Here is a 25085-nt window from a genome sequence, read left to right as displayed (position 1 = left end):
AGCAATAGGAACAGAGAACTGGGAGGAATTGGACCATTATCTCTATTCATCTTATCTTTACATTTATTTATTTTGACGCTTTCATATGCCTTGTATTTGAAACTTGTTTGACTAATTTTAAATTATTAATTTTTAATTACAATGATGTTTATCAACAATGTGTTGAGCAACGCAAGATTTATCCGTTCTGCCGTATCTTATCTAAGCCATATGTTCTTTAAATCTATTGATCTTCTAATTTGCCCAAAACATATTTTTGATTACAATCTTTACCTGAAATTTCATAAATACCCAACCTTTCCAGTAGAGCTGTTTTATCTTTAGGATTACTTAGTAGTTTTTTAGCAAGTATTTGGTAATTTATTATTAGCGCTCTACACAAGTTTATAATTGACATTCTTGAAAATTATTTTTAGACCACGAGATAACCCTCTATCAGACGATATTGAAATATAGTTTGACGTACCTTTCTCCACTTCAATAGTCGAAACACAGAAATCGCAAACTTATACCTACGTTTCCTAATTATTTTATCAACTAACGAAGAAAAATATCCATTACACTCAGCTAATATTCCTAATGTAATTTATTTCTATTTCATATCATTCGTTGATGGTAAACTTAGTAATCTATGAACTAAGAAATTTAAACCGGCCTTTTTTAAAAAGAGTTAGTTTTAATTCATTTTTGCCTTGCTAAAAACACTGAAAATAAGGAGGAATGAAATTTTAATGTGATTCTTTCTTTTTTTTGTTAGAATTCTGAATGACCACCACTAAATAGCCACAAATACGTAAGTTATTTGCAAATTACCTCAGAGATTCCATGCGCTATTATTCGAAACCCACTTACGTCTAGTTGCAGGATAGCATTATCCCACTTGTGTGCGTAATAATATTAGTTCAGTGCCTTTATATCATGCGACCATTGATCTGCATGACCCGACGAGCTTACAGGGCTTTATTTCATTAAATAGAAAGCACTGTCTCTATGAATCTCGGCATATCAAATCGGTATCTCGTGGAATGTGACAGCAGTCATAAATTCTAATTTGTTTAGTCGCGAGTTTTGCCTCGAAAGTTTACTAATTCAGCCTAATGTGTCTGGAGTAGTGAGAAAGTAGTATTTTATCTTTGAGTGTTTCTTTAATAGCTAAAACTAACTTTTTATGTCTTAATTCTTTTTATTTTTAAGTAAAATAACACATACCAAACAAAAATTAAAATTGTTCAATAGTCATTTTCAAGCCTACGTGGGGCCGTTTTTTTTGGATCATATCATTTTCTATCATATTAAATAATATCTATACCATTCTGGCGGGTTCGTTTATTATCTAGATTTTTTACCTGGGTTTTTAGGATTCCGTACCCAAATGGGAACACTATTTCTAAGACTTCGCTATCCGTCCGTCTGTCACAAAGGTCTATCTTATGAACCGTTATAGCTAGACAGTTGAAATTTTTACAGATAATGTATCTATGTTGCCGCTATAAGAACAAATACTAAAAACAGAATTAAATAAATGTTTATAAGTAAAAAAGTACTGTCACTAAACATTATCTTTTAAGTAAGAATTTTACATAGAATCTTTCAAGTCTTGGGTGGCCGAGTTGTTAAAGCATTAGGACTTTACGCTGCTATGACGTTGGAGCCGTAGTAAGGCAGGTTCGAATCCTAGTCAAGCCGACTTTTTTTTAATCCTTTTTTTTTAATTTTTACATATTTTTACATATTTATTTTTACTTTTTACATATTTATTATTGATTAATACAACTTTTAGTAATGTGTTTCTTCATTTTTTTTTAAATTACTTTATACGCGCATTCAACATTTCAGTTAAATCGGAAAAAAAGTTTATAATAATATAGTGTCTGATGTTATATAGATAATAGGCCTGATGAATAAAGAGAACCAATTGCTTTATTGCTTTTTCTATAGAACTATCTTTGTTGGTTGTTTACAAATTGTATAAGTCTATTTCAAGTAATTTAAGTAAAATCATTTGCTTAACTTTTATTCATAAAACCCAATAAATGGTACGGAACCCTTCGTGCACCAGTCCGACTCGCACTTGACCTATTTTTTAAGAAACGGTTTATCATTCTGAGGGGGGGGGGGGAAGTAAGTAAGTTGATAGACGCGACTGATTTTTTTTAAAGATCCTTTTTGACTACATTTTTTCTCTTGTAAAAAAACTACAATTCGTATTGTTTATGAAAAAAGAAGCCCTTTCTCGAAGCTGACCGACAAAAAACATTTCTTGTCACATCAAGGGATACAATTAGTAGACTATAAGAATCTAGTTGATGCAAATATGGAATTTTATGTCAATGCCATTAGATTTATGTTTTATTATTTTCTCCTAACGGACAAAGGACTTTTATATAGAGGCAAATTGTGTTCAATTAACTTATTTCTATTCCTAAAATACGTACTAGTTCTAGGTGCCCAAATTATTGATACACCATGTATCTACTTTCCAAGAGGATTGTGCAAAAAAATATTTTCATAATTTTCCTGCATATCAGGACCGTTTTCTAATTCACTTACCCATTGCTAGCAACAATAAAAGCGAAATAAAATTCCAATAATATCACGGAAGAAGAGCAAATCTGATTTTATTTTATGGATTTCAGTTGTTATGGATACTTTATGTCTTATATCGTCTTTATATTATTACATTCTGAGATTTTATCTACGGGTCTTTGTTCGTGTAGTAAGCTTACAATTGGATATTGTCAACTTCTAAAGAATTATTGTAAAGGAGCTACCTAGTTATATATTTTAAAACTGCTTTTTAGAAAACTATTTTTCTAGGTAAGTTTATCTTTAAAACCCCAAATACAAAATACAGGGCGAGTCTTAAATAAGTGCAAATATTTTTAGGGGTAGTACATTTTGACCAAAGGTGCCCGGCGGCGTAGAAGTACAGCTCTCGTCTACCAAATAAAAGGTTGTGGGTTCGATTCCTACAGCCAGCAGTTCATCAGCAGACTATTTTTAATAAAATAAAAATAGTTTGGGCATCCTGAGGTAATAATAGGCGGTTGAAGCGTAGTGCTAGCCACATTACCTTCCTTGTATACCGAACGGCTGTAGCATGGCGAGCTGTACCTTGCTACTCCCAAGGCGTTAAACGCTATATACGGGAGCTATTATTTATTATATTTTGATCCCAGAAACACGTCTACGGGTTTTTTCCCTCGACATTTTTTTTGAAAATTGGATTTTTTTTAAAGTTTAGGGATTTTTTAATTTTTAGTTAAAAAATATTATCTTAATAATATGGCAACATAATATATGTAGTAGATTATATTTATAAGAAAAAAAAACAAATGTTGGTTCTCAAAATGTAAGCAAAAAATCATTTTTTGAGAAATTTTTGAAGTAAAATATCTCGGTTATTTTGGACTTTTTTGAAAAACGGTAAAGAGAAAATATGTTTTTTTTTTCAAACGTCACAAAAGTATTAATTTTTGGGACGTGATTGACAATATAAAAAAGTAATTTTAACGCCTAAAAAAGTAAAGAAAAGCACTTTTACGCCTAAGCATAATAGTACGAAAATATGTCGTAACCATGGTTTCTAGATATATAATTACATACAAGGTATGAGTTTTAAATCTTTTTATATTGTTTGGAACATTTGAAATTTTAAAAAAATTATCTGTGCCGTTTGAAAAAAAAATAGAATATTCTGTTCGAAGTAAAAATGACTTGTTGTGCCTCGGCTGTATGGCATTGCCACAAAAAATGTCATTTTTACTCCTAATAAAACAATATACTATTCTTTCATCGAGATCAACTAGTCCTGAAAATATTTGCATTTATTTAAGGCTCAACCTGGATATAAGATTGTTCACTCTCAAAGAACTGAACAATTCAATATGAAGAAATTTATTAGAAAAGTAAATCAATGTATACGATAACACTTTACAAAACTCGTTAAAGAAAAGCATGTTTAAAGAAATTCTAAGTGAATAAAATGAAGCGTATTTTTCTCAATTCACCTCAACTTTCATGTATTTTTAAAGGCTTCGCCTAGCTTAATCCGATACGATCGTCTTACACACGCTTGAAACCTGTTCAAAATTGCGATTTACCGTAGAAAGATCCGTCTTCTACGTGCGGTTTCTTACGATTTCGCCGGTATTAAATACGGTAAGCTTATAAATCTTGCCGCTGCTCGGTAGATGTGTTTCGGTATTAACTAAATAAATGTTTGTTTCCAAGTAAGTAGAGTCCGGAAATATTTATGAGTTTATTATACGTCGAGCCAATGCGATGATATATGTGTTTTGTAGAAAAAATGGTCTTAAAAATAAAAATTGTGTGAGCACTATGTGCGCATATTTGAAGTTAAACTTCTTACTAACAGCCATAGATAAATGAAACAAGTTTAAATTAGAAAGTGCCCATAAGGACAATTTAAACACTATTTGGCGCTATTCTTGCAACGGTCGCGACCCATGATACAAAGTCGCAACCCAAAACTTTTGAAAATTTCGGAGCGGTTCGGCTTTTTCCGGAATTATATCGCCAAATATTGTTTATTCAAATTTATTATTATTTTCGTTCGTTTATTTATAAATAAAATACAGTGTGTTGCATACAAGAAACTTTATTTTATATAAGGACGCATATATGAAATACCTATGAAAAATTGGAAACCGACGTTATGCCACGATCCACGATGGTTTTTGCAGTTAACAGCACAGCTTTTTAAGTTTTCAATGCCACTTTTTCACAATTATCACCGGTTGAAGTAAATAAAACTTGAATTAAACTCACAAGATAGCAATAATTACTTTGAAAATGAACGCTATAAACACTTTTCGGAATTTCTTTAATGAGAGTGGTTTAGATTTTGAACAATTATTATGATTTTTGAAGATTCTGACTTTGACAAGAGAAAATTATTTCTGTTTTTGTTTGCCGTTGTTCTTAGCGACCGCTATAGCAGCGCCAGATCGCGTATAACGGTCGCGACCCAAAATAATTTCGCGACCCAAAATTTTGACGAATTCAAAAAATGACAGTTCTCTACATCTATATATCTACTACTACTAACTGCTACTATGAATAAGAACTGCTACTAACCAACAATTTGTTTTGTGTGGTCTGTGGCCTGTTTTTGTTTAAATGTTGATTTATTTTTAAATTAATGTTAATCGTTAGGCAACCAGTTATCTCATAGAATATGCATTTCTTTTGCATAATCAAAATTGTCACTGTAAATTTGACATAACCAAATTGTCACTCTAAATCGCTGTCTTTTTTACACAGATGTCACTTGTCTTGTCATTATTCAATTCATTATTCGAATTCTCAGAATGTTGTTAACGAAGATTTCATCTTAAAATAAAATTTTAATCAATCACAATTGTTTATCTCCATCATTTACCGGATTAATAATACAGATATTACTGCTCAATTACAAATAATTCATTATTTTTATTGATTTACAATTTTATTTCTTATAATTTAATTTTATTCTCGTTTTATTCAAGGATATTCTCGTTGATTATTGGTTTGTAATAAATATGCCAGTGTCGTATTAATCACAATTAATAAAATTAAAAAATAAATCAAATTAAAGGAATTAACATTAATCACATTTAATAAAATTAAAGTAAAATGAATAAATTATATATTTTACCTAATTTATTATTAAATTTTACTATTATTTATTATTACTATTAATCCAACCTAAAGCAATTTCAAATAAAGAAATAATGGTATTTAAGATTACAGAAAAGCTAATTTTAAAAAGTTTTAACATCCTGTAATTGAAAAATCATGCATTTCCATACCCATGTTTACAGGAACTTTTTTTCATATTTTTTAATGAGAAATCAATGAGTACTTATTTAAAACTTTTGAAAGTTAATGATATTAAAAATTTTAGAGGTTGCTATTAGACTTGGATCAAGGCTGATTAATAAAATGGCCTTTCATGAGGGAGGTCGAAATCATCAAGACAAGTATATCAAAGACAAAACATTAAGAAACAACTTTTAATCGGCGTTAAACTGCTTACAGTATTTCGCTAACAAAAGGAAAAAGTCAGTGGCGTACATGCTTTTTCAGAAAAATATTCCAGTGATAATCCATATGCACGTTTCTGGTGAATATGTCGATACTTTTTAGCTTTAAAATATGTCGCATCTATACGAGTATTATCTTTTACCCTCAAAATTTCATTCCAAACGCTAAAAGTACTTGGAAGAAAATTATAATAAATCGACAAAATATTAAGACTTTAACACTCTGTAGATACCAAAGTATAATCGGACCTATGTTGATTTGAAAAATAAATTTTATTTTTATGTGAGGAATCTCCCCACGAGAGATGGCACATGTTTTTTGAAACGCCCTGTAAAATTATGTAACTTTCTCTAAAGTGACTTTACTTTTTTTATTTTCAGATTTAAATGACAGACTACAGCAACAACAGACAGCATTATGGGAGTTAATCAAGACTGAAGTTGCCTATATTAAAACCCTTAAAGTAGTTACAGACGTAAGTTAACATATTTTTTATTAAGTTTTTAACTAAATGTACCCAATATAATTATGTTTATCTTTTTATCTAATATATAGTACAAACTTAGGAAAGTTGTCTTCAAAACATCTTTAGAGGTTATTCATCTATGAACACAAATTTCTCAGTGGTTACTTTCCAACAAAGTTAAGAACTTTTCGGGTACAGGTTTGACGTACGTAATAGGATTATTTTGTCATAGTAAACAACAGTGTAGATATCTAGTCAAACTCAAATTCATGATTACTAAATTTCTTTGACAAAGATTTAATAAATTATAATAAAATTATATAGAACAATATTTAACAAAAATACATATTTGTAATGCACTTGTTTAATTTAAGTTTTATTCACACATTTGCCGTACCATCTCAGTTTCATTCAATTAAAATATTTCACGGCACTATTCATACATATCAGTCAAAACATTAATATCAGCTGAATATAGATATCGAATTAACTTTAATTTTTACGGTAAATGAATAGAAATAAACGTTTATGTTTCAATTGATTCAAACGTGTCTATTTGATTACTCTAGGGAACGAACTAATTAGAAGAACATACAGCTTATTTTTGATAAATGGTTGTTGGTAATGATTAAATTATAAGATATATATATATATATATATATATATATATATATATATATATATATATATATATATATATATATATGAAATGAATAGGCTTCTTACAGCTTTATGTATATAATAAATAATATTTTCTTGCTCTTTAGCTGTGTATTTTTTTCTAATTTCGAAAAATCGAAAGTAGAGAAAAATTTAAAAAAATAAAAGTAAAGAAAATTGTTTTGCTTGTCGTAAAGGGGGGAACCAAGCTCCACTCCCACAACCGGTTTCTGGGCCTACCCTTCATCAGGTGGGCTGTCCAGGGGCTGGTTCTCACCGATACGGCAAGCAAAACTTCTTTTATATCTGCAGACGATGTCGTAAAGTGTCGGTGAGATATTAGTGCGTCTCCCGTGCATCTCCCGTCAGTGGAGCTTGGTTCCCCCCTTTACGACAAGCAAAACAATTTTCTTTTTACTTTTTATTTTTTTTTAATTTTTTCTCTACTTTCGATTTTTCGAAATTAGAAAAAATACACAGCTAAAGGCAAGAAAATATTATTTATTAATATACACTAAAGCTGTAAGAATTTTGTTCATTTCATATATTTGAGCGGGCCGAAAAACGCTCTTTACCATCTTTTGACGGGAGATGCACTAATATCTCACCGACACTTTACGACATCGTCGTAAAGTGTCGTCTCAATCAAACCAAAATAAATCTGTTTGGTCATCGTTTTGTTATATTTTATATCATCAAAGACTTCTGTAAGCACACCATATCAGTAATGTTTACAAACATTACATACATGGAGTACTGGAACAAGTTTATGTTGTTTTAAAAATCAATGTAAGATTTTATTGCATCATAATTTATTGGTGTATGATAAAAAAATTTTCGAAACGAAGTTTATTAAATAAGTATTAAAATATGTAGATTTTTTATACTAATATACCGGGTGCTTTTCAAAAGTTGCTCACCCCTATTATAACTTTTTCATTTATTCATATAAAAAAAGAGATTTGGTTATGTTGGTATATGACATAAATTATGATTTATTGACGTATTCAACTAGTTTTGATCACGATTTTATAGCCACTAAATTTTAATCAAGGAGGCTTGGAAATCATTTTTACATTAAATTTTTAACGAAATATTGAGTTTTGTTGTTCCCCACCAAATATTATTATTTGTTTATTATTGTCACTTTATCATATTAACGGATGAATACACTTGCTACATGTGATCATATTTTTTGTACCATTTCTTTTCTCTCCTCTAAAGTTAAGAATAATGGACTCTCCAAAAAAATTCTTTATGGGTATTTCGCCACTGCACTGCAAGAAAATCTACAAAATAAAATATTTATTTTTTGTAAACACTTCTGCGTTAAACCTAAACGGACGCTGCTTGTCAGAAGTTATGTTTACAGTAATACAAATTTGCCTAACAAAGAAAAAAATGCTTAACGTTTCGGAAAGTTATCTCTTTCCGTCGTCGGAAGCAAAAACATACAAAGAATAAAGAAAAAAACTATTTAAAATATTTAAATTCAACTATTCGAGAACACTTTACTTTTTTAAAACAGATACGTCTACAAGAAAACCGTTGACGTTCTGTTAAAATGACATTATATCAAAAGTTAAACTTCAAAATTAACAATTACTACCTGATAACAATTACATTATGTTCTTTAAAATCAAAGAAGCGATTACTAACATCTACAGATGCATGAGCAATAATTTATTTTTATTAGATTGATTTAAAAAAGCCTCTTTTATTTTTCTTTTAGAGGCTATCGCTTCTTTCATTATAATTTTGGCGTTATTAAAATTTATGCTGTGCCCTGTGTCCCATGAATGAAAAACAAATCTTAGATTTGTGAAAATTTAAATAATCTTTATGTTCTTTAATTCTAACATTTAAAGGTCTAGATGTTTCACCAATGTAAAATTTATCGCATTCACAGGGTATTTGGTATATTACATTTTTTGTTTGTTGTTCTACATTCATTGGTTTAGTATGTGATAAAATGGATCTAAGTGTGTTTTGTGTTTTGAAAGATGTTCGTATGTTATATTATTTTCCTATCCTTCTTATTTTTTCCGAAACGCCTCATATGTATGGAATTGTAAGTTGTATATATTATGTATTGTTATCATTGTGTCTATGATTTGGGGTTATGTTTTGTCAATAAAATATGGTGAATAGTCGTTTTTTATTAATGTATTTTTTATGTGGTTTATATCTCTGTTTAGTGAAATGTCGTCTGTACATATTATATTTGCCCTCTCATATAAACTTTTTATAATGCCTTTTTTACACTTATACTGTGATTAGATGTAAAAAAAAAGATAAGAAATAAAGAAAAAATAAATAAATTAATTAATTAATTGATTAAAGGATTTTTTTGGAGAGATGAATCCGCCACATAGGTATAGACATTTTTTATAATGGACTCGGCAGTTCAACACATTTCACCGACAAAATAATATATCATTCTATTCAAAATATAATTTTCTACTGAATAAAAAAAATTAACCAAGGTACCATTTAAAAATCAAAAGTCGTAATAATTTTCGGTGAAACAGGAAATGATCGAAACTAATTGAATACGTCAATCAATCCTGATTTATATCATATACTAACATATCGAATCTACTTTTTTTGTCTGAATTTCTGTATAAAGTATTCATAATAGCATATCTTAAAATTGAAAAATCATATACATCAGTTCTCGGTTTTTAAATTCAGTTTAACAATACCATATTTCTTTATTTGTAAGTTAATTAATTTTCATCTTACATGTTTTTTCTTTAAATCTGTGTGCTTGGAAGTTGTAAAGTCTTATCAAAGAAAGACAAAAATTTTGTGCTATGGATGGCATAAATTGCATAATTTGCTAAATTTAAAACAAAAAATACAAATAAAGTAACAGTTACAGAACAAAATCGCTTAACTAACAAAAAGTAAAAAACTGTAAAACCGTATAAAGCAAGACTAAATTAAAATAGAACGTGCCTTTTAATGTAGAACAATATAGAAACTCCGCTGCTATCTATTTCACGGTTTCAATCAAAAAAGCGATTGAACTGACTCAAAGCGAAATGAACAGCCATCCGCTGACTCAGCATGCAAATGCAGACGAGTTTCTAAGAAAATTGCATTTCCAGCTGACATTTTTTCCCATTCAATGGAAAAACTGTAATAGTTTTTTTTGTCTGTCTAAATTTCGTGCTGTCTGGTCGGCTCTTTTCAAGTTGATTTGGACAATATAACGAAACAAATTTAGTTTTGTCAAGTTGGAATTTCTATTTCTGTGTCGAGAAAATAAAATTATTAAGGAAGAAGTTAATAAGAATGGTATAATTGAATATCTTGGCAAATAAATTTGCCGTTTCATTCAGGAATTGTTTCAGGAGAATTCGAATTATTTATTTAATTTTATTTAATGAGGATGATTGGTTTATTATGAAGAACTCAATTGACTTTTATTACAAATAATATTAAATAAAATTTAATAAAATATGTAACAGAGAATTTTTATATTTCGTTTGTCAATTTTTATGAATAATTTTATTATTCATAAAATTATTTGAATCACCGTGACCTTAAAGATCTATTGTGTTCTCCTCTCTTGAGTTATATCTCATCATACAGTCTATAACTCATCATACATGGGGATCCTCCTGTTGTCGAGGGGACAGGGTATTTTCCATCCTTCTCTGACAACAGCTGTTAATCCTCCAAGGAGTGGACATCTGCCTCCTACGAGGGTATACACCCTTCCCCGGTTGAGGTTTACCCCTTCGTGTCCTGATTTACCCCTTCGTGCTCAAGTACCTTTGAGGTGAAGGCTGGAGAAACTGTCTCTATTTTGTCCACCTCTTTAACTTGGTCTCTCCTTAGACCTGATACCGGTGTTGTCCCGGATCTATAATAGAGGATATGGATAGGATAACTCTTTCTCTATTGCCTCCTTAAGTTTTAGATCAATTCCCATTGTGAGGATCTGACTATGGCCTTCCTCCTCCAAGCTGATGACTCGTCAAATCGATGTTCTTACATTGGAGTTCTAGAAAAGCTGGTGATACACCGCAAGAGTTAGTCGGTCCACTTCTACAGAGCCCCGCATGTAGAAGTAAAGAAGACAATAATACAATGGGTTGTACCCTGGTGCTCCATGGTTGATACCAGTAGAGGCCGGTCTTCTATCTAGTGACGCATCCCTTTGAGTGTCCCCCCACCATCAAGGATTTAGGTTTTTGGTAAAGAGATAAGAGGGGATGATTATAATGTAAGAGGAGTTTCCCCACCAACAACAAGGTCTCGCATCTCCTAGGAAAGTCCTATTCTTCTTCTGATCCTTAGGTTACATTCTCCAGTCCTATCCTTTTCCAAAAATCTAGCAACTTGAAGATTGAACCCTCCATATAGCTTTTTGTAAATGGACCATCATTGCCAAGTACAAAAAATCGCACAGATAAAAGGCTATAGAATGAGTTCTATCGTTTCTTCTTCAGATTGACCATACCTGCTCATGGGTTCGTTCGTCAATGCCATCAGCTTTCGATGCATATTCAACTTACAATGACCAATTAGTAGACCCACTACGCCGTTGTTTCTTAGCTTCAATCTACTGAGGTGTTCGTTGAGGAAACAGTGTCTAACAATGTTCAGCTCCTCTAGACATTCTTTGACCAACTCCGAATTGACGGTTACTGAGTTTATTGCTTTGCTGACTGACTATCAGATAAGATGGTTATTTCTTGTTTCCGATAGTTCCTATCTAAGTTAAGTTGCACGCATCTTTCGATAGCGTAGATTTCTACCTGAAGGATGTTATATTTTGGCTTTTTAAAATATTTTTACCAAAAATTTCATAAAGACAGAAATTGAGAAAAAGGATATTTACTTATTAATTAGTAAACTCATTTATAGCCCAAGTTTAAAAATACTTAAAAACATACACATTGACTTTGTCTAAAAGAAGTTAAGGTAAATAGTATTATACGTTTAATGCAGCTGGAAAATGGCTGGAAACATGCACTACCTTTTCAATGTTCAATAATAAATGAAGCTTTTAAGCCAGTTCCATGAATAAAATTTACTTACACAATCTATTACGAGCGTTCTTTAAATTTGAATATGGATTTCAAATATACATGACTTGCTAAAATACTACTTTCAGTAATGTATACCCGTTATGTTTAACTTTTTTTCAAATGTATCTTTATATGGGACTTCCTATTTTGTTTTATCTTGTTTTGTTACTTGTCTAGAGGGTAGATAAATTTTACAATATTTTAAAAGGAGACTTTATTATTATAAACCAACGATTAACATTAATAATGCCTTCTTATTTCCAGTTATTTCTCGGTTGCCTTCGAGACCTCCAATCGAAAAACCTATTCAAGGAAATCGACACAGAGAAACTGTTCTCCAACGTAACGGAAATCCTGGGAGCCAACGTAATCTTCTGGAGGAACACGCTGTTCCCCCTAGTGAGGGACATGCGAAAGCACCGCAGGCCCGCCTGTCTCGAGAACATGCTGGAGGGCTTCTCCAAAATCCACGACATTTTCCAGCCCTACTTCAAATACTGCGCCGAGCAATCCAGGTATGAAGTACCTATATATTTTTTTCTTTGTCGAACTGTTGAACTCTTCAAATAATAATGCTGAATTCTAGCTGTATTATTCGGAATCATTGATTAAAAACGCTAGGGAAAGAGTAATATACATGGTGAGTGTTCTACGATGTTCCCCATGGGTATCTTGGTATCTAGTCGATCAAATGGGGAAAGAATTGCAGTTTTATGATGTTAATTATATGCGATTTTCGGATTTTTGAAAAAGTTTATGGCTTACTAGATATTTAAAAAAAATGCTATTTTAAAAATATTTCTTAATTCCATTATAATCGCTGTTAGACAAAAAGTTTTCTGATAAAAGTTGTAGATAATCACATCCTTAATGAGATTGTTTTGGTGGATTTTTTGAACATTTACTAAAATAACTTAAACGGTATTTAAGTTTTTTTTGTTTAATGTAATTTGTAAAGAACCGTTTAATAACATATGCTCCCTTTTTATTAATTATAAATCATAATAGAAAATAGAATAAGAATACCATACCAACTAAGTGAACTAAGTTAAAGAGATAAGAATTGGCTATAACTAGGTAAGTTTTCGAAAAAAGCATATTATAGCTATATCACTGAAAAGCTTTAAAAACGGCGTTTTTTATGAAGTCATGGCCAATTATGGTTTCCATTTAAAAAAACATATGTTTGTGTCGTATATGTCAAAAATGACAGGCTTTAGAAAAAAAGACGGAGAAAAAAAAGCAAAAAAACTTTTTGTCTAAAGTAGATTATAATGGAATTAAGGAGCATTTTTAAAATAACCAAAATTTGTTTTTTTTCGAAATATCTAGTAATCTATTATCTTTTTCAAAAATCCAAAAGGCGCCCATATATTTGATCTCACAAAACTGCAATTCTTTCCCAAATTGGCCGACTCTCTAGCTCCACTAGTTTTGGAGATACCCATGGAGAACTTACCCTGTATACCGGGTGCGTCTCAAAAGTGGCTCACCACTATAACTTTTCGATTTTTCCAGATAAAAAATTAGATTTGATGTGTTGGTATATGACATAAATTATAATTTATTTGCCGTATTCAATTGTTTTTTGGTCACTTCCTGTTTGACCGGAAATGATGACAACTTTTGATTTTTAAATGGCACCCTTGGTATATTTTTACTTTATTTCATAAATAATGACACTCACACTAATGAATAGAATGACATATCATATTCAACTTTTGACATTTTTGCTTAAATTAACATCGTATTTTAAATTTCAATCTAGAGTGCCATGACTCTCTCTGAATTAAAAAAACTTACTTTTAATCAAGGAGCCTTGGAAAAATAGATTTGATCCTCTAATGTTTTTCGTGTCTTGTTCTGGCTGGTTAAAAGATGCCCAAATCTTATTTTTAATCATATCTCATTTTTATCAAATGGCAAGGGTGGCTCATTAGCATGTTTACATATAATATGCTTAAATATCAAAAGTTGACATGTGATATATCATTTTATTCAGAGTGTCATTTTCTATCGAACAAAGTAAAAAAATACCGAGGGTGCCATTTAAAAATCAAAAGTTGTCATCATTTCCAGGAAGTGACGAAAAACAATTGAATACAGCAATCAATCCTAATTTATGTCATATACCAACATACAAAATCTCGTTTATTTATCTGAAAAAATATAAAAGATATAGCCACTTATGAGACGCTCCCGGTATACCCTACTTTATACCTTAAGATTTTAGAAAAAACGGGGTATCAAGTGAATTTTATTTGAATTTATTTCATTTTTAAAATGAAAAACTTTATTTCTCTAAAATTAATTTACCAGTTGTATTATATTACATTCTTTGTAACCAAAAAAATATAATTAAATTTGATTTAAGGATTTCTTTGCTGCTTTTTTACTGTGTAATAAAAATGAGATTAAATTATTAAGAAACGGACTTATAATTTATACGGTTAGCATAATCCCCTATTAAAAATTAAACTTGTTTTGCAGATGTCAACATTACTGCCGAGAAAATCTAGACAGCGAAGTTTTTACGGCGTACTTAACGTGGTGCGAGAGTCAAAAAGACTGTAACCGGTAAGTTTATTTTACGTATTTTCCTCTTATTTTATTAATAAACTCAAGTTATACGATGTTTGAATTAATTATATCTTATTATGCCATGCAAGAGTCTTTTATCGAATTTACAAACAAAAATGTTTCAATAACCTTACTAATATTATAAACGCGAAAGTTTGTATGTATGTATGGATGTTTGTTACTCTTTCACACAAAAACTACTGAATGGATTTTAATGAAACTTTACAGTAATATAGCTTATGTATCAGAAGATATTAGCTTTGTTCGAGTTCTTGTTATTACCGATTCTGAACCGTCCTAGAACTGTGATGCGTATGCGCAGAAGGAAATATGAAGACATTTCATTTGCGTATGCGCTGCAGAGTTCTAGGACGGTTCAGAATCGGTAATAACAAGAACCCGAACAAAGCTATTGTGTGAATTGTCCAAAATACAGGGTGGTCCGAACTGTATTCCGGAAACTGTGGCGGGATATTTTGCAAATAAAAATAAGTAAAAAAGTTAGTATGAATGTATGTCCTAAAATGCTTAGTTTCGGAGATACAGGGTGTAGAAATTTCATTTTTATTTTGATTTTTTCGAAATAATTTCTGAAGTAACGTCAATATTTGGAAGAAAATTGGTATCTGGGAGTTTTTTGTTTGAAACTTGTAGAGAGCGCCACCTACATATTTTTTTAACTGGTTTGAAGAGTAATAACTTTTTGTCTGTACCTGTATAAAACTACTGAGTAAAAAAATATACATTTATGACCTTATTTACGTAAAAAGGTCTCTTTCAATACATGTCATTATTGACAAACAATAACCATGTTGAGTAGATAGCATAGGTAGATAGTTTTTTGACTGAAATGATAAATTTGGGAACTTTTTATTTTTTTAAATTAATCATAAATTTCTTTAATTCATTGAACTTTTGTCACAAAAACATTTTAAATTTATGATTTTAGTCTAATAACTATTTAGTCAACATATTTAACTTTTGTTAATGATGACAGGTATTGATAATTTAGACTTCAAATATCTCGAAAACCATTAGTCGTAGCGATTTTTACCAAGAGACCTTTTTTACGTAAAAAACTTTGTAAATGTATATTTATATATTTTTTACTCCTTAGTTTTGAACAGGTACGGACGAAAAGTTATTAGTCTTCAAACCAGTTAAAACAATTTTAGGTGGCGCCCTCTACAAGTAGGTGTCTACAAGTAGGTGACATCAAAATCAAATTTATCGTATCAAAAAACTTCCAAATACCAATTTTCATCCAAATATTGGCTTTTTACTTCAGAAATTATTTGGAAAAAATCGAAATATAAATGAAACTTCTACACCCTGTATCTCCGAAACTAAGCATTTTAGGACATATATGAAAACGAACTGTTTTATGAAATACGAACTGTTTTACTTATTTTTATCTGTAAAATATGCTGCCGAAGTTACCAGAATACAGTTCGGACCACCCTGTATAACGATAAGTGATTAACAAGTAGGAAAAAATTCTGCCGTTTGCGAGTTATCTGGTCTGCGCTGCAAAAACCGTTAGTATATTTTGTAGGACTATTTAAGATAAACATTTTCAATAACATTATATACAGTACGTCTGCTGGATCGGTGTCTATGAAAGGAATGCGGACAAAAAACATTTAAATAAACAGCAATATATTTTATACGTCGACTTGACGAGTACGTCACCGCAAATCGCTCCGCCCACTCATTTTATTGGCTACTTGCAAATTTGTCGAATTTTTATTGATGGGACGCGTCGTCTAATGTTTTACGAAAAACATCGAGAGAATATCGTTTCCCCTCTCACGGATACCCCGTAGCTACAAAACGAACAGACGTACTGTACGTGTAACTATATCATCATAACTCAATTTTTTCAAATAGAACGAGGGTGGCTCATTAACATATTTGGAAAAATATTTTTTTAATGAATAATTTGGTAGCACATGCTTAGTATTTCGAGTTAAATTGTCCACAGCCATTGCAATCTGAATGGAAATTTAAAATACTATTATTTAAACAAAAAGTCAGAGGTTGACATATTATGATATGTCATACTATTCGAAATGTCATTTTCTATGAGATAAAGTCTAAAAATGCTGAGGGAACCATTTAAAAGTCAAAAATTATAGTAATTTCCGGTGAAACAGGAAATGACCGAAAATAATTGAATATGTCAATCGATCCTGAATTACGTCATATACTAACATACCAAATCTTTTTTTTTGTTTGAAAAAATAGAACACTTTCTAAAAACACCCGGCATATAAGTAAAAAAAAGATACAAAAAACTAAATTTAATAAAATTCTTTGCGCCCGATATAAATCTGTTTAAAACCAGGAGGATTCCAAGAAACAGACAATTTGTTTCTTTAATCAAATTTAAGCCAACCTTAAATTTTGCCTAAATAACTTCCAAAGGTTTAATTAAAAAATCAAAATTAGAAAACAGATATAAGATTAAATTAGTGAAAAACGTCTAGTAAAAAAAGTTAATTAACGTTTTATTTCTTTTAATAATTTCAGATTAAGGTTGATGGATATTCTGGTCCAGCCGATGCAAAGACTAACGAAATACGGCCTCCTTCTCAAAGCCATCTTGAAAAATACCGAAGAAGATGTAGAAAGGGAAAGCTTGCAAGCTATGGTAAGAGGTAGATGTAGATGTAGACGTAGATTTTATGGGAGGGGGGAAGTTAATAACCGCTAACTTATAGATCTATTTTGTCCCCTTTTCTTCAGTTATAAATCATCTAATGTTTGGGTTAGGTTATGTTTTTGGTTGTTTTGTTGTGTGTTATTCTCGATATTAACCGGCTAATGTCGACATTAACCGGACATAGGACCGTAACCGTAACATCGATATTTTACAGCTACTCCATTTTTTAGTATATGGTTAGTAACGATCCTTGTACCATAACAAGATGCACTTATCTACGATGAGCTGGTATACAAACTTTATTGATGGTAACTCTATTGGTGTATAAGACTTTCTGCCTGGGCGAGTATTAACTATAAACCTGTGCTCTGGGTCTACAGTTAATTTTTCCTCGATTTTTCCTCCACTTGACTTCAAAAGACACAAAACACACGTAATAACACAAATCAAAATGCACCATGTTCCAAAACGCAGGATATTTGACATAAGTTGACAAAATTATAACCTATAATTTGGCAAGGCTTTGACAAGCCTCAAAAATCTAAAGGTGAGTTCATACGCATCGGCATCCGTTTGTCGTTCATCGTTCCGTCAAACCAATAAAATTGAAATATGATCTGTCATTTTTGAAATAAACCAATAAAACTGGTTAAAAACAACAAGAGACGACGCATTATTACACATATTTAAACCCATCCAGAATTAACTTAAAAAATATTAGAAACTTTTTTTAGTAAAATAAATAGATTGGTATGGGACGTCATCTACTTTTCTTCTGTCATGTCGAAATCTTACCTGAGAAAAAAAACAGAGTATAAAGTATGTTCTTATTGAAAGGTCATGATAAAGCAAATAAAATAAAAGAATAATATACATGGTCTCCCATTTGAAAAAACAATAGTTTGAGTCATATTTCGAAAATGACAGCTTCCAGCTAAAAACTAGTTACAGTTTTCGCATTTTTATTAAGATAACCAAGATACAGGAAGAAGGTTCCAAATATGCAACATTTTAAAAATTTACCCTGTATTTCAGGAACTAAGAAAGCTAGGTTTCATTGGAAAATCGCACAGTAATATGAAAACCGCATCTTTGTATCTCTCTTTGTATTCATAAACGAGTAACCCCATTAAACTAACGAAAATGGGACACCCTATACCTGTACAAACCTTAATGCGTATATTGTTGTTATTACAGAAACCATACAATCAGGAATCGAATAATTGTCTAGATAATTAGTCTCTGAACTTCCAGTCTACATTTTCATTTTTAGTTTTCGTCAACTTTGATATTTACTAAAATTTTAGACTAATACAGATTGCAGTAAGTTCCTTGAAAGTTATATCCTTGAAAGTTTCAACGGAAACGAACTTTGACCTGTTTATGCTTGTTTTGTTCAAATTGCCAACTGTTCCATGCAGTTCCTATTTCGAACTAATATTTGTTCTGTCTTTTGATGTGTATTAGTTAGTTAATTTTAATATAACGAATTGCCTACAATTTCTACATAATCATTAATTAATATTGAGTAGGTAACAAATATTTTTAGTTTAAAATTTATCTTGCAATTCTTCTTGTTTTAATTCATATTTAGTAAAGAAACAACAATATTTACGCTCTCAGAATTGATGTAAATTTTAACTTTTATGATTTCGAAATTTTGTAAATTAAAACATATTGTTTACGGAAATTTTAAACTTTATTTGGAATAAGGTTGAAAAATGTTTAAGGGAATGAAGATTGTTTACACTGTTTTAATTATTATTCATAAAGAGGTAACTTTCAGGCAAATTACCATCGTATCTCAGTAAGCTATGAATAATAATTACCTTAACAATTTTACTTAGGTAACTAACTTTTGAAAGAAGTTTTATAATGTTACTAAAAAGTTTTTAATATTTATAATGATCAATGTGGATAGGTATTTTTGTAAGAGACTTTCAAATAAAGCTATTGAGATGAACCAAATAATAAAATAGATTTTTAAATTCCTTGCTTTGGTGACATATTCCCCAGAGTGTTTCAAACTTTTACCAAAATGTCAACATTTTGTTTTCCCCCGTATAATAATTGACAGATGGGAATTTTTAATTTAAAGAGAGGTTAAAAAGTCAAAATTTATCTACAAATTGCTTAAAAAATCATCAAAATCGACCCACTAGAACAAAATACAGGGTGGTCCGAAGTGTATTCCGGAAACTTCGGCAGCATATTCTTCAGATGTTTTAAAATGCTTAGTTTCGGAGTTTCAATTTTTATTTCAATTTTTTTCAAATAATCTAAGTAACGTCAATATTTAGATGAAAATTGGTGTCTGGGAGTTTTTTGACGGGAGAAATTTATTAATATGACTCCTATTTATAGGGGGCGCCACCTACATGTGTTTTAAATGTTTTGAAAAGTAATAACTTTTCGTTCGTATCTGTCTAAAAATACTGAGTGAAAATATACATTTACGTTATTTTTTACGTAAAAAATGTCTCTTGGTAAAAATCGCTACGAGCAACCATTCTCAAAATATTTAGAATGGAAATAGTCAATACATGTCATTATTGACAAAAAAGTTAGTGGATAGTTATTTGACTGAAATGATAAATTTGGGAACTTTTTTTTAATTAATCATAAATTTTTCTTCGAAAAAATGAAGATAAAACAGTTTCTGTTGAACTTTTGACACAATAACATTTCAAATTGATGATTTCAGTCTAATAACTATTTAGTTATCAGTGAAGAAAAGGATGTAACAGTATGTCGGTCACATCATGAGCGGTGAACGATACGAGGTGCTCAGACTGGCCATTGAAGTCAAAATTGAGGGCAAGAGATCAGTGGGAAGAAGGCAAAACTTCTGGCTTAAGGATCTGATAAGTTGGTTCAAGTACCTGGATCAACCTCTGGAGAAGGGAGAAGACGACCTAAGAAGAAGAAAAACCATTTAGTCAACATGTTTAATTTATGTCAATGATGACAGGTATTAATAATTTCGATTCCAAATATCTCGAGAATCATTACTCAAAGCGATTTTTACCAAGAGACCTTTTTTACATAAAACATGTCGTAAATGTTTATTTTTTACTCAGTAGTTTTATGCAGGTTCGGATGAAAAGTCTCTTCGAAATTGCTCTTCAAACCAATTAAAAAATATGTAGGTGGCGCCCTCTACAAGTAAGAGTCATATTGACATCAAAATCAAATTTCTCTTGTCAAAAAACTTCCAGACACCAATTTTCATCCAAATATTCACGTTACTTCAGAAATTATTTAGAAAAAATTGAAATAAAAATGAAACTTCTACATATTGTATCTCCGAAACTAAGCATTTTAAGACATATATTTATACGATTTTTTTGCTTATTTTTATCTCCAGATCATGCCGCCGAAGTTTCCGGAATACAGTTGTATATTAGGCTTTTAACGGGACCACCCTATATATTAGACTTTAAAATACATTAGCAATAAAAGGTGCCCGTTTTTCATGCCGGGGACTGTAGTAATAACTGATGAGAAATTGTCTCAAACTATCTCTTTTCTTTTCCAGATAAAAATGGTGGACGACTTCGTTAATAACGTCAATTCGAGCTTAAAGCATCGCCAAGACAAGGAGAGATTAAAGGGGATCATCGCCAGAATCGAAAGTTATGACATTGTGGTAAGTCGATAAATCTCGTTAGAAATACAGCCAGCGAGCCGGCTCGGCCCTTTCGGCCAGCGAGTCGGTTCTAACTTTTGTAATTTCGAAATTTATTGCCCCCGGTACATTAGAACGTGTTTTATTGTCCGCGGTTAATTAAAAACATTGTACTAGAAGATCGGAAGAAGTTTTAGGAAGTTGGAGTTGTTAAATTTCGTTCTATATTCATTTAATTCATATTTATAAATAAATGTTAATCGGATACTATTAAGTTATGCATAACACTAGAAAAGTTTTTTTTTCAAAGTATTAATTTTTGCGACGTGATTGACATTATAAAAAGACCACGTTAAAACGCCTAGGCATAACAGTAAAATACAAATAGTATATTGTTTTATTAGGAGTAAAAATTACATTTTTTAAGGCAAGGCTGTACGTTTGACGTCATACAGCCAAGGCACAAAAAGTCATTTTGCTCCGAATAGAACATGCTATTTTTTTCTCAAACGCCACGAATATTTTTTTAATCAATTTCAAACGTTCCAAATAGTATAAAGAGATTTATAAGTTATACCTTGTAATAAATAAATAAATATTTAATTTTATATTGTTAATCACGTCGCAAAAATTAATACTTTTGTGACGTTTGAAAAAAAAAATATTATTAAACTGACATTAATTGTCAATTTCAACGAGTACGTTCATTGTTGCTCGATATACAGGGTGTTTCAGATTTTAATCGGGAAAATTTAATAGACGATAGAACTTGCAAAAATAAAACAAGTTCATATCAACTTGTAGGATTTAAATCTTCCTTTTCGAGATACAGGGTATTAAAGTTACTTAAAAAAGAAAAAAAAAGATATTTGAAAAAACTATTTAATCGATTTTCATATAAATTGACCCGTTTATAATACTTACTATGGGACTTAATTTGATGTAATTAGATTTAAGTTTAATGTCCAGGGGCGGTGATGGGGCATCACTGTTAAATTATTTTAAAGGAAAAATAGGCACACCATTGCTTTTTTAGAAGTTTAATATTATTTTTCGATTTAGTAATTAAAAATATTATTTTTTTTGTCTCCTGACTTTTTTGTCTATCTTGCTTACTTCTTGCGAAAAAAAAATAAATTCTAATTGGTAATTAATATTATAATTGGTATTTTAATGGTACCCTGTATCTCGAAAAGGAAGCTTTAAATCTTACAAGTTGATATGAACTTTTTGTTTTATTTTTGCAAGTTCTATCGTCTATTAAATTTTCCCGATTAAAATCTGAGACACCCTGTATAATTACTTACAAGCTATTACACATTTATATTATTTGCCACGTTTCAAATTGTATTTAATGTTATTTTTTGTCGTTTGAAAAAAAAATAGCTTGTTCTATTCGGAGTAAAAATGTCTGGAGCGGAATACTTTTGGGAGGTCAGTAAGGCAACTGCTGAGAGTTAAGTGTTTTTATTCATTTAATGAGCTTTTTAAATGTAATTTGTGAAACATGTATTTTCTGTAATATTTCTAAATGTACTTGTTAGTTCGTAAGGTTTCTGATTCAAAAATTGGATTCTTTGTGCGTAAGGTCCTCCTTGTGTTATTACTTACTTACTTACTGCCATTACTCGCTGACGAGTATTTGACACGCAAGTATTAATTTTTGCGACGTGATTGACATTATAAAAAGACCACGTTAAAACGCCTAGGCATAACAGTAAAATACAAATAGTATATTGTTTTATTAGGAGTAAAAATGACATTTTTTAAGGCAAGGCTGTACGTTTGACGTCATACAGCCAAGGCACAAAAAGTCATTTTGCTCTCTATTATACGCTGCTTCTTCCCACTGATTCTGCATGCTTATCCCCTTTAAATTTTTGTGGAAAATAGTCTTGTACCTTGCATACGTGACCAGCCCATCTTAATCGGGATTTAGTAGTCATGACTTTCGCGCTGTTGCAGCTAGCTTTTTCAAGGACTGATACGTTTGACACATGGTGGTACCATTTTATTCTTAACAGTTGTCTAAGGTGTCTCTGATGCAACTTGTTTAATACGTTCATGTGTCGGCGGTACGGCTGCGGCACCCAGGTTTCACTTCCATATAACATGGTGGGGATTATTATTGCTAGGTACACTGCAAGTTTCGTTTTTCTTAATAAATGTACGAATGCTTAAGCTTCATTCAGAACCTCGCTATGACATAGTGGAATAAATAAGTGGTTTCAATTTAGCGTAGAAATTAGTGGTAGACATTTTCAATTAGTAAAAAAAGTTATCAAACTTTTAACTTTTCCATTAATTATACTTCAAAATTTGTGAGAAATGTTATTTTGGCCTTTGATTATCTTCCATCAAGAAAAATTGTGGTTAGAAAACAAAAGTTGTTTGTTTTATAAGCTAAATGTTAGGCTTTCTCTATGGTTGGTAGGATACTCTATTAATTTTAATTGTTTTTTTTAAACATTGTGAATGATCGTAAACTAAAAGTATAAAGTGTAATTGAAACCACTAATTGATTTCACTAAGTGCGAGGTTCTGCATGAATCTTTACATTGAAATTAGAGGAACAAACTTCAACACTATTTGAAACCACTAATTTATTGCATTAATTCGTTAATGGTTTGAATCAAGCTTTAGAATCCATCAACCATATTTACATTTATATTTCCCATTTTCCCGAAAAGCGCCAACTTTGAATAGCTCCACCCGTTTCCACTTTCGTCATTTCTATCCTACAACAATGTAGTACGTTTAATAGTAAAATTACTCACAATGCTTATAAAATAAAGCCGAGTTATTTAGTGGGAATCCTCGCAAAGGTATGCCGGTTAATTAAAACTAAAACTCGGCAAATTTTCTTTCGCATTAAAAGTTCCATCGCTTATCGTGCTCCGTCGACTGCGGAAATTGCCGGCGCTACGACGAACTACATTAAAAGGAAAATCGCAAAATGGCACGGCGGGATTTCCCCCATCCCCAATTGGAACTCTTGCCGGATCCGCCAGAAATTATCAGAAGAGATTTTCCATCGGATTCGATATCGACGGTACATTAGCATAGTGGTGCTGAAAAACTCTTACTTCTATTTAGAAGAATATGATATTTATCTGTTGACAATAAATAATACTAAATATGTGGTTGGTTCTTTGTGAAACAGCGTTGAAATATTAGTATTTTAATAAAATACGCTTTTTTGATGTTTTAAGTTTAATGAGTAATTATAATTCTACATTAAGGTGAGCCAAAAAAACTAACCTATGAAATTTATGGGTTAAAATGAACTTAATAACCGAGAAAAAAATATCCCCGGAAGGCCGGATTTTTAGCTCAATTTTAAAAGGTGTCGGTGAACATTCAAAGTTTGCCATTTAAATAACACGTAAACAAATATTTTTCCATTAAAAGTACCAGAACTTTGAGACGGTTTACGATAACAATTTTTTACACCGGGGATTCTTGTAGAGCATAAAATTTCCTAAAAAATATATCTATATTTTCGACAAAATATATATGGTGTTTCAAAAAACATGTGCCATCTCTCGTGGAGAGATTCCTCACGTAAAAATAAGATTTATTTCTTATATCAACATAGGTCCGATTCTGCTTTGTTTCGTAGCTACAGGGTGTTAAGGTCTTAACAATATTTCAATTTATTATAGTTTTCTTCCAATTACTTTTAGTGATTCGAATGAAATTTTGAGGGTAAAAGTTGCTGTATCTTCGAAACTAAGCATTTTAGGACATACATTTAGAGGAACTTTTTTACTTACTTTTATCTGCAGAATATGCGGCCGAAGTTTCCAGAATACAGTTCGGACCACCCTGAATATTACAAAGAAATTGAAAAAATAAATTCTTCAAATGTTTCATCGTGCATTTTGAATATCCGTAACAATATTAACATAGTTAAGTGGAAATAATTAAGAAAATGTGAAGACGTAATAGAAGACAGAAATTGCTAACTCCGCAAAGGGACTTCCTCTCACT

General features: G+C 30.9%; 1 protein-coding gene across 2 annotated transcripts in view; it reads left to right on the top strand.

The window, feature by feature from the left end:
• The window catches only part of LOC115883354 (pleckstrin homology domain-containing family G member 5), a 432893-nt gene that overhangs the window by 369689 nt on the left and 38119 nt on the right, over positions 1 to 25085 (top strand). For both annotated transcript variants that reach the window (XM_030901711.1, XM_030901710.1), the window contains 5 exons: positions 6429 to 6523; positions 12484 to 12734; positions 14710 to 14796; positions 17332 to 17452; positions 21003 to 21113. In XM_030901711.1, the coding sequence (XP_030757571.1) occupies positions 6429 to 6523; positions 12484 to 12734; positions 14710 to 14796; positions 17332 to 17452; positions 21003 to 21113 (665 nt within the window). The remainder of the gene's footprint in view (positions 1 to 6428; positions 6524 to 12483; positions 12735 to 14709; positions 14797 to 17331; positions 17453 to 21002; positions 21114 to 25085) is intronic.

The sequence above is a fragment of the Sitophilus oryzae genome, unplaced genomic scaffold, assembly GCF_002938485.1.
Source record: "Sitophilus oryzae breed Bouriz unplaced genomic scaffold, Soryzae_2.0 scaffold_186_pilon_pilon, whole genome shotgun sequence".
Taxonomy (NCBI): Eukaryota; Metazoa; Arthropoda; class Insecta; order Coleoptera; family Curculionidae; genus Sitophilus; species Sitophilus oryzae.
The sequence above is the reverse complement of the archived record's forward strand: the minus strand, read 5'-3'. Positions and strand labels throughout refer to the sequence as shown.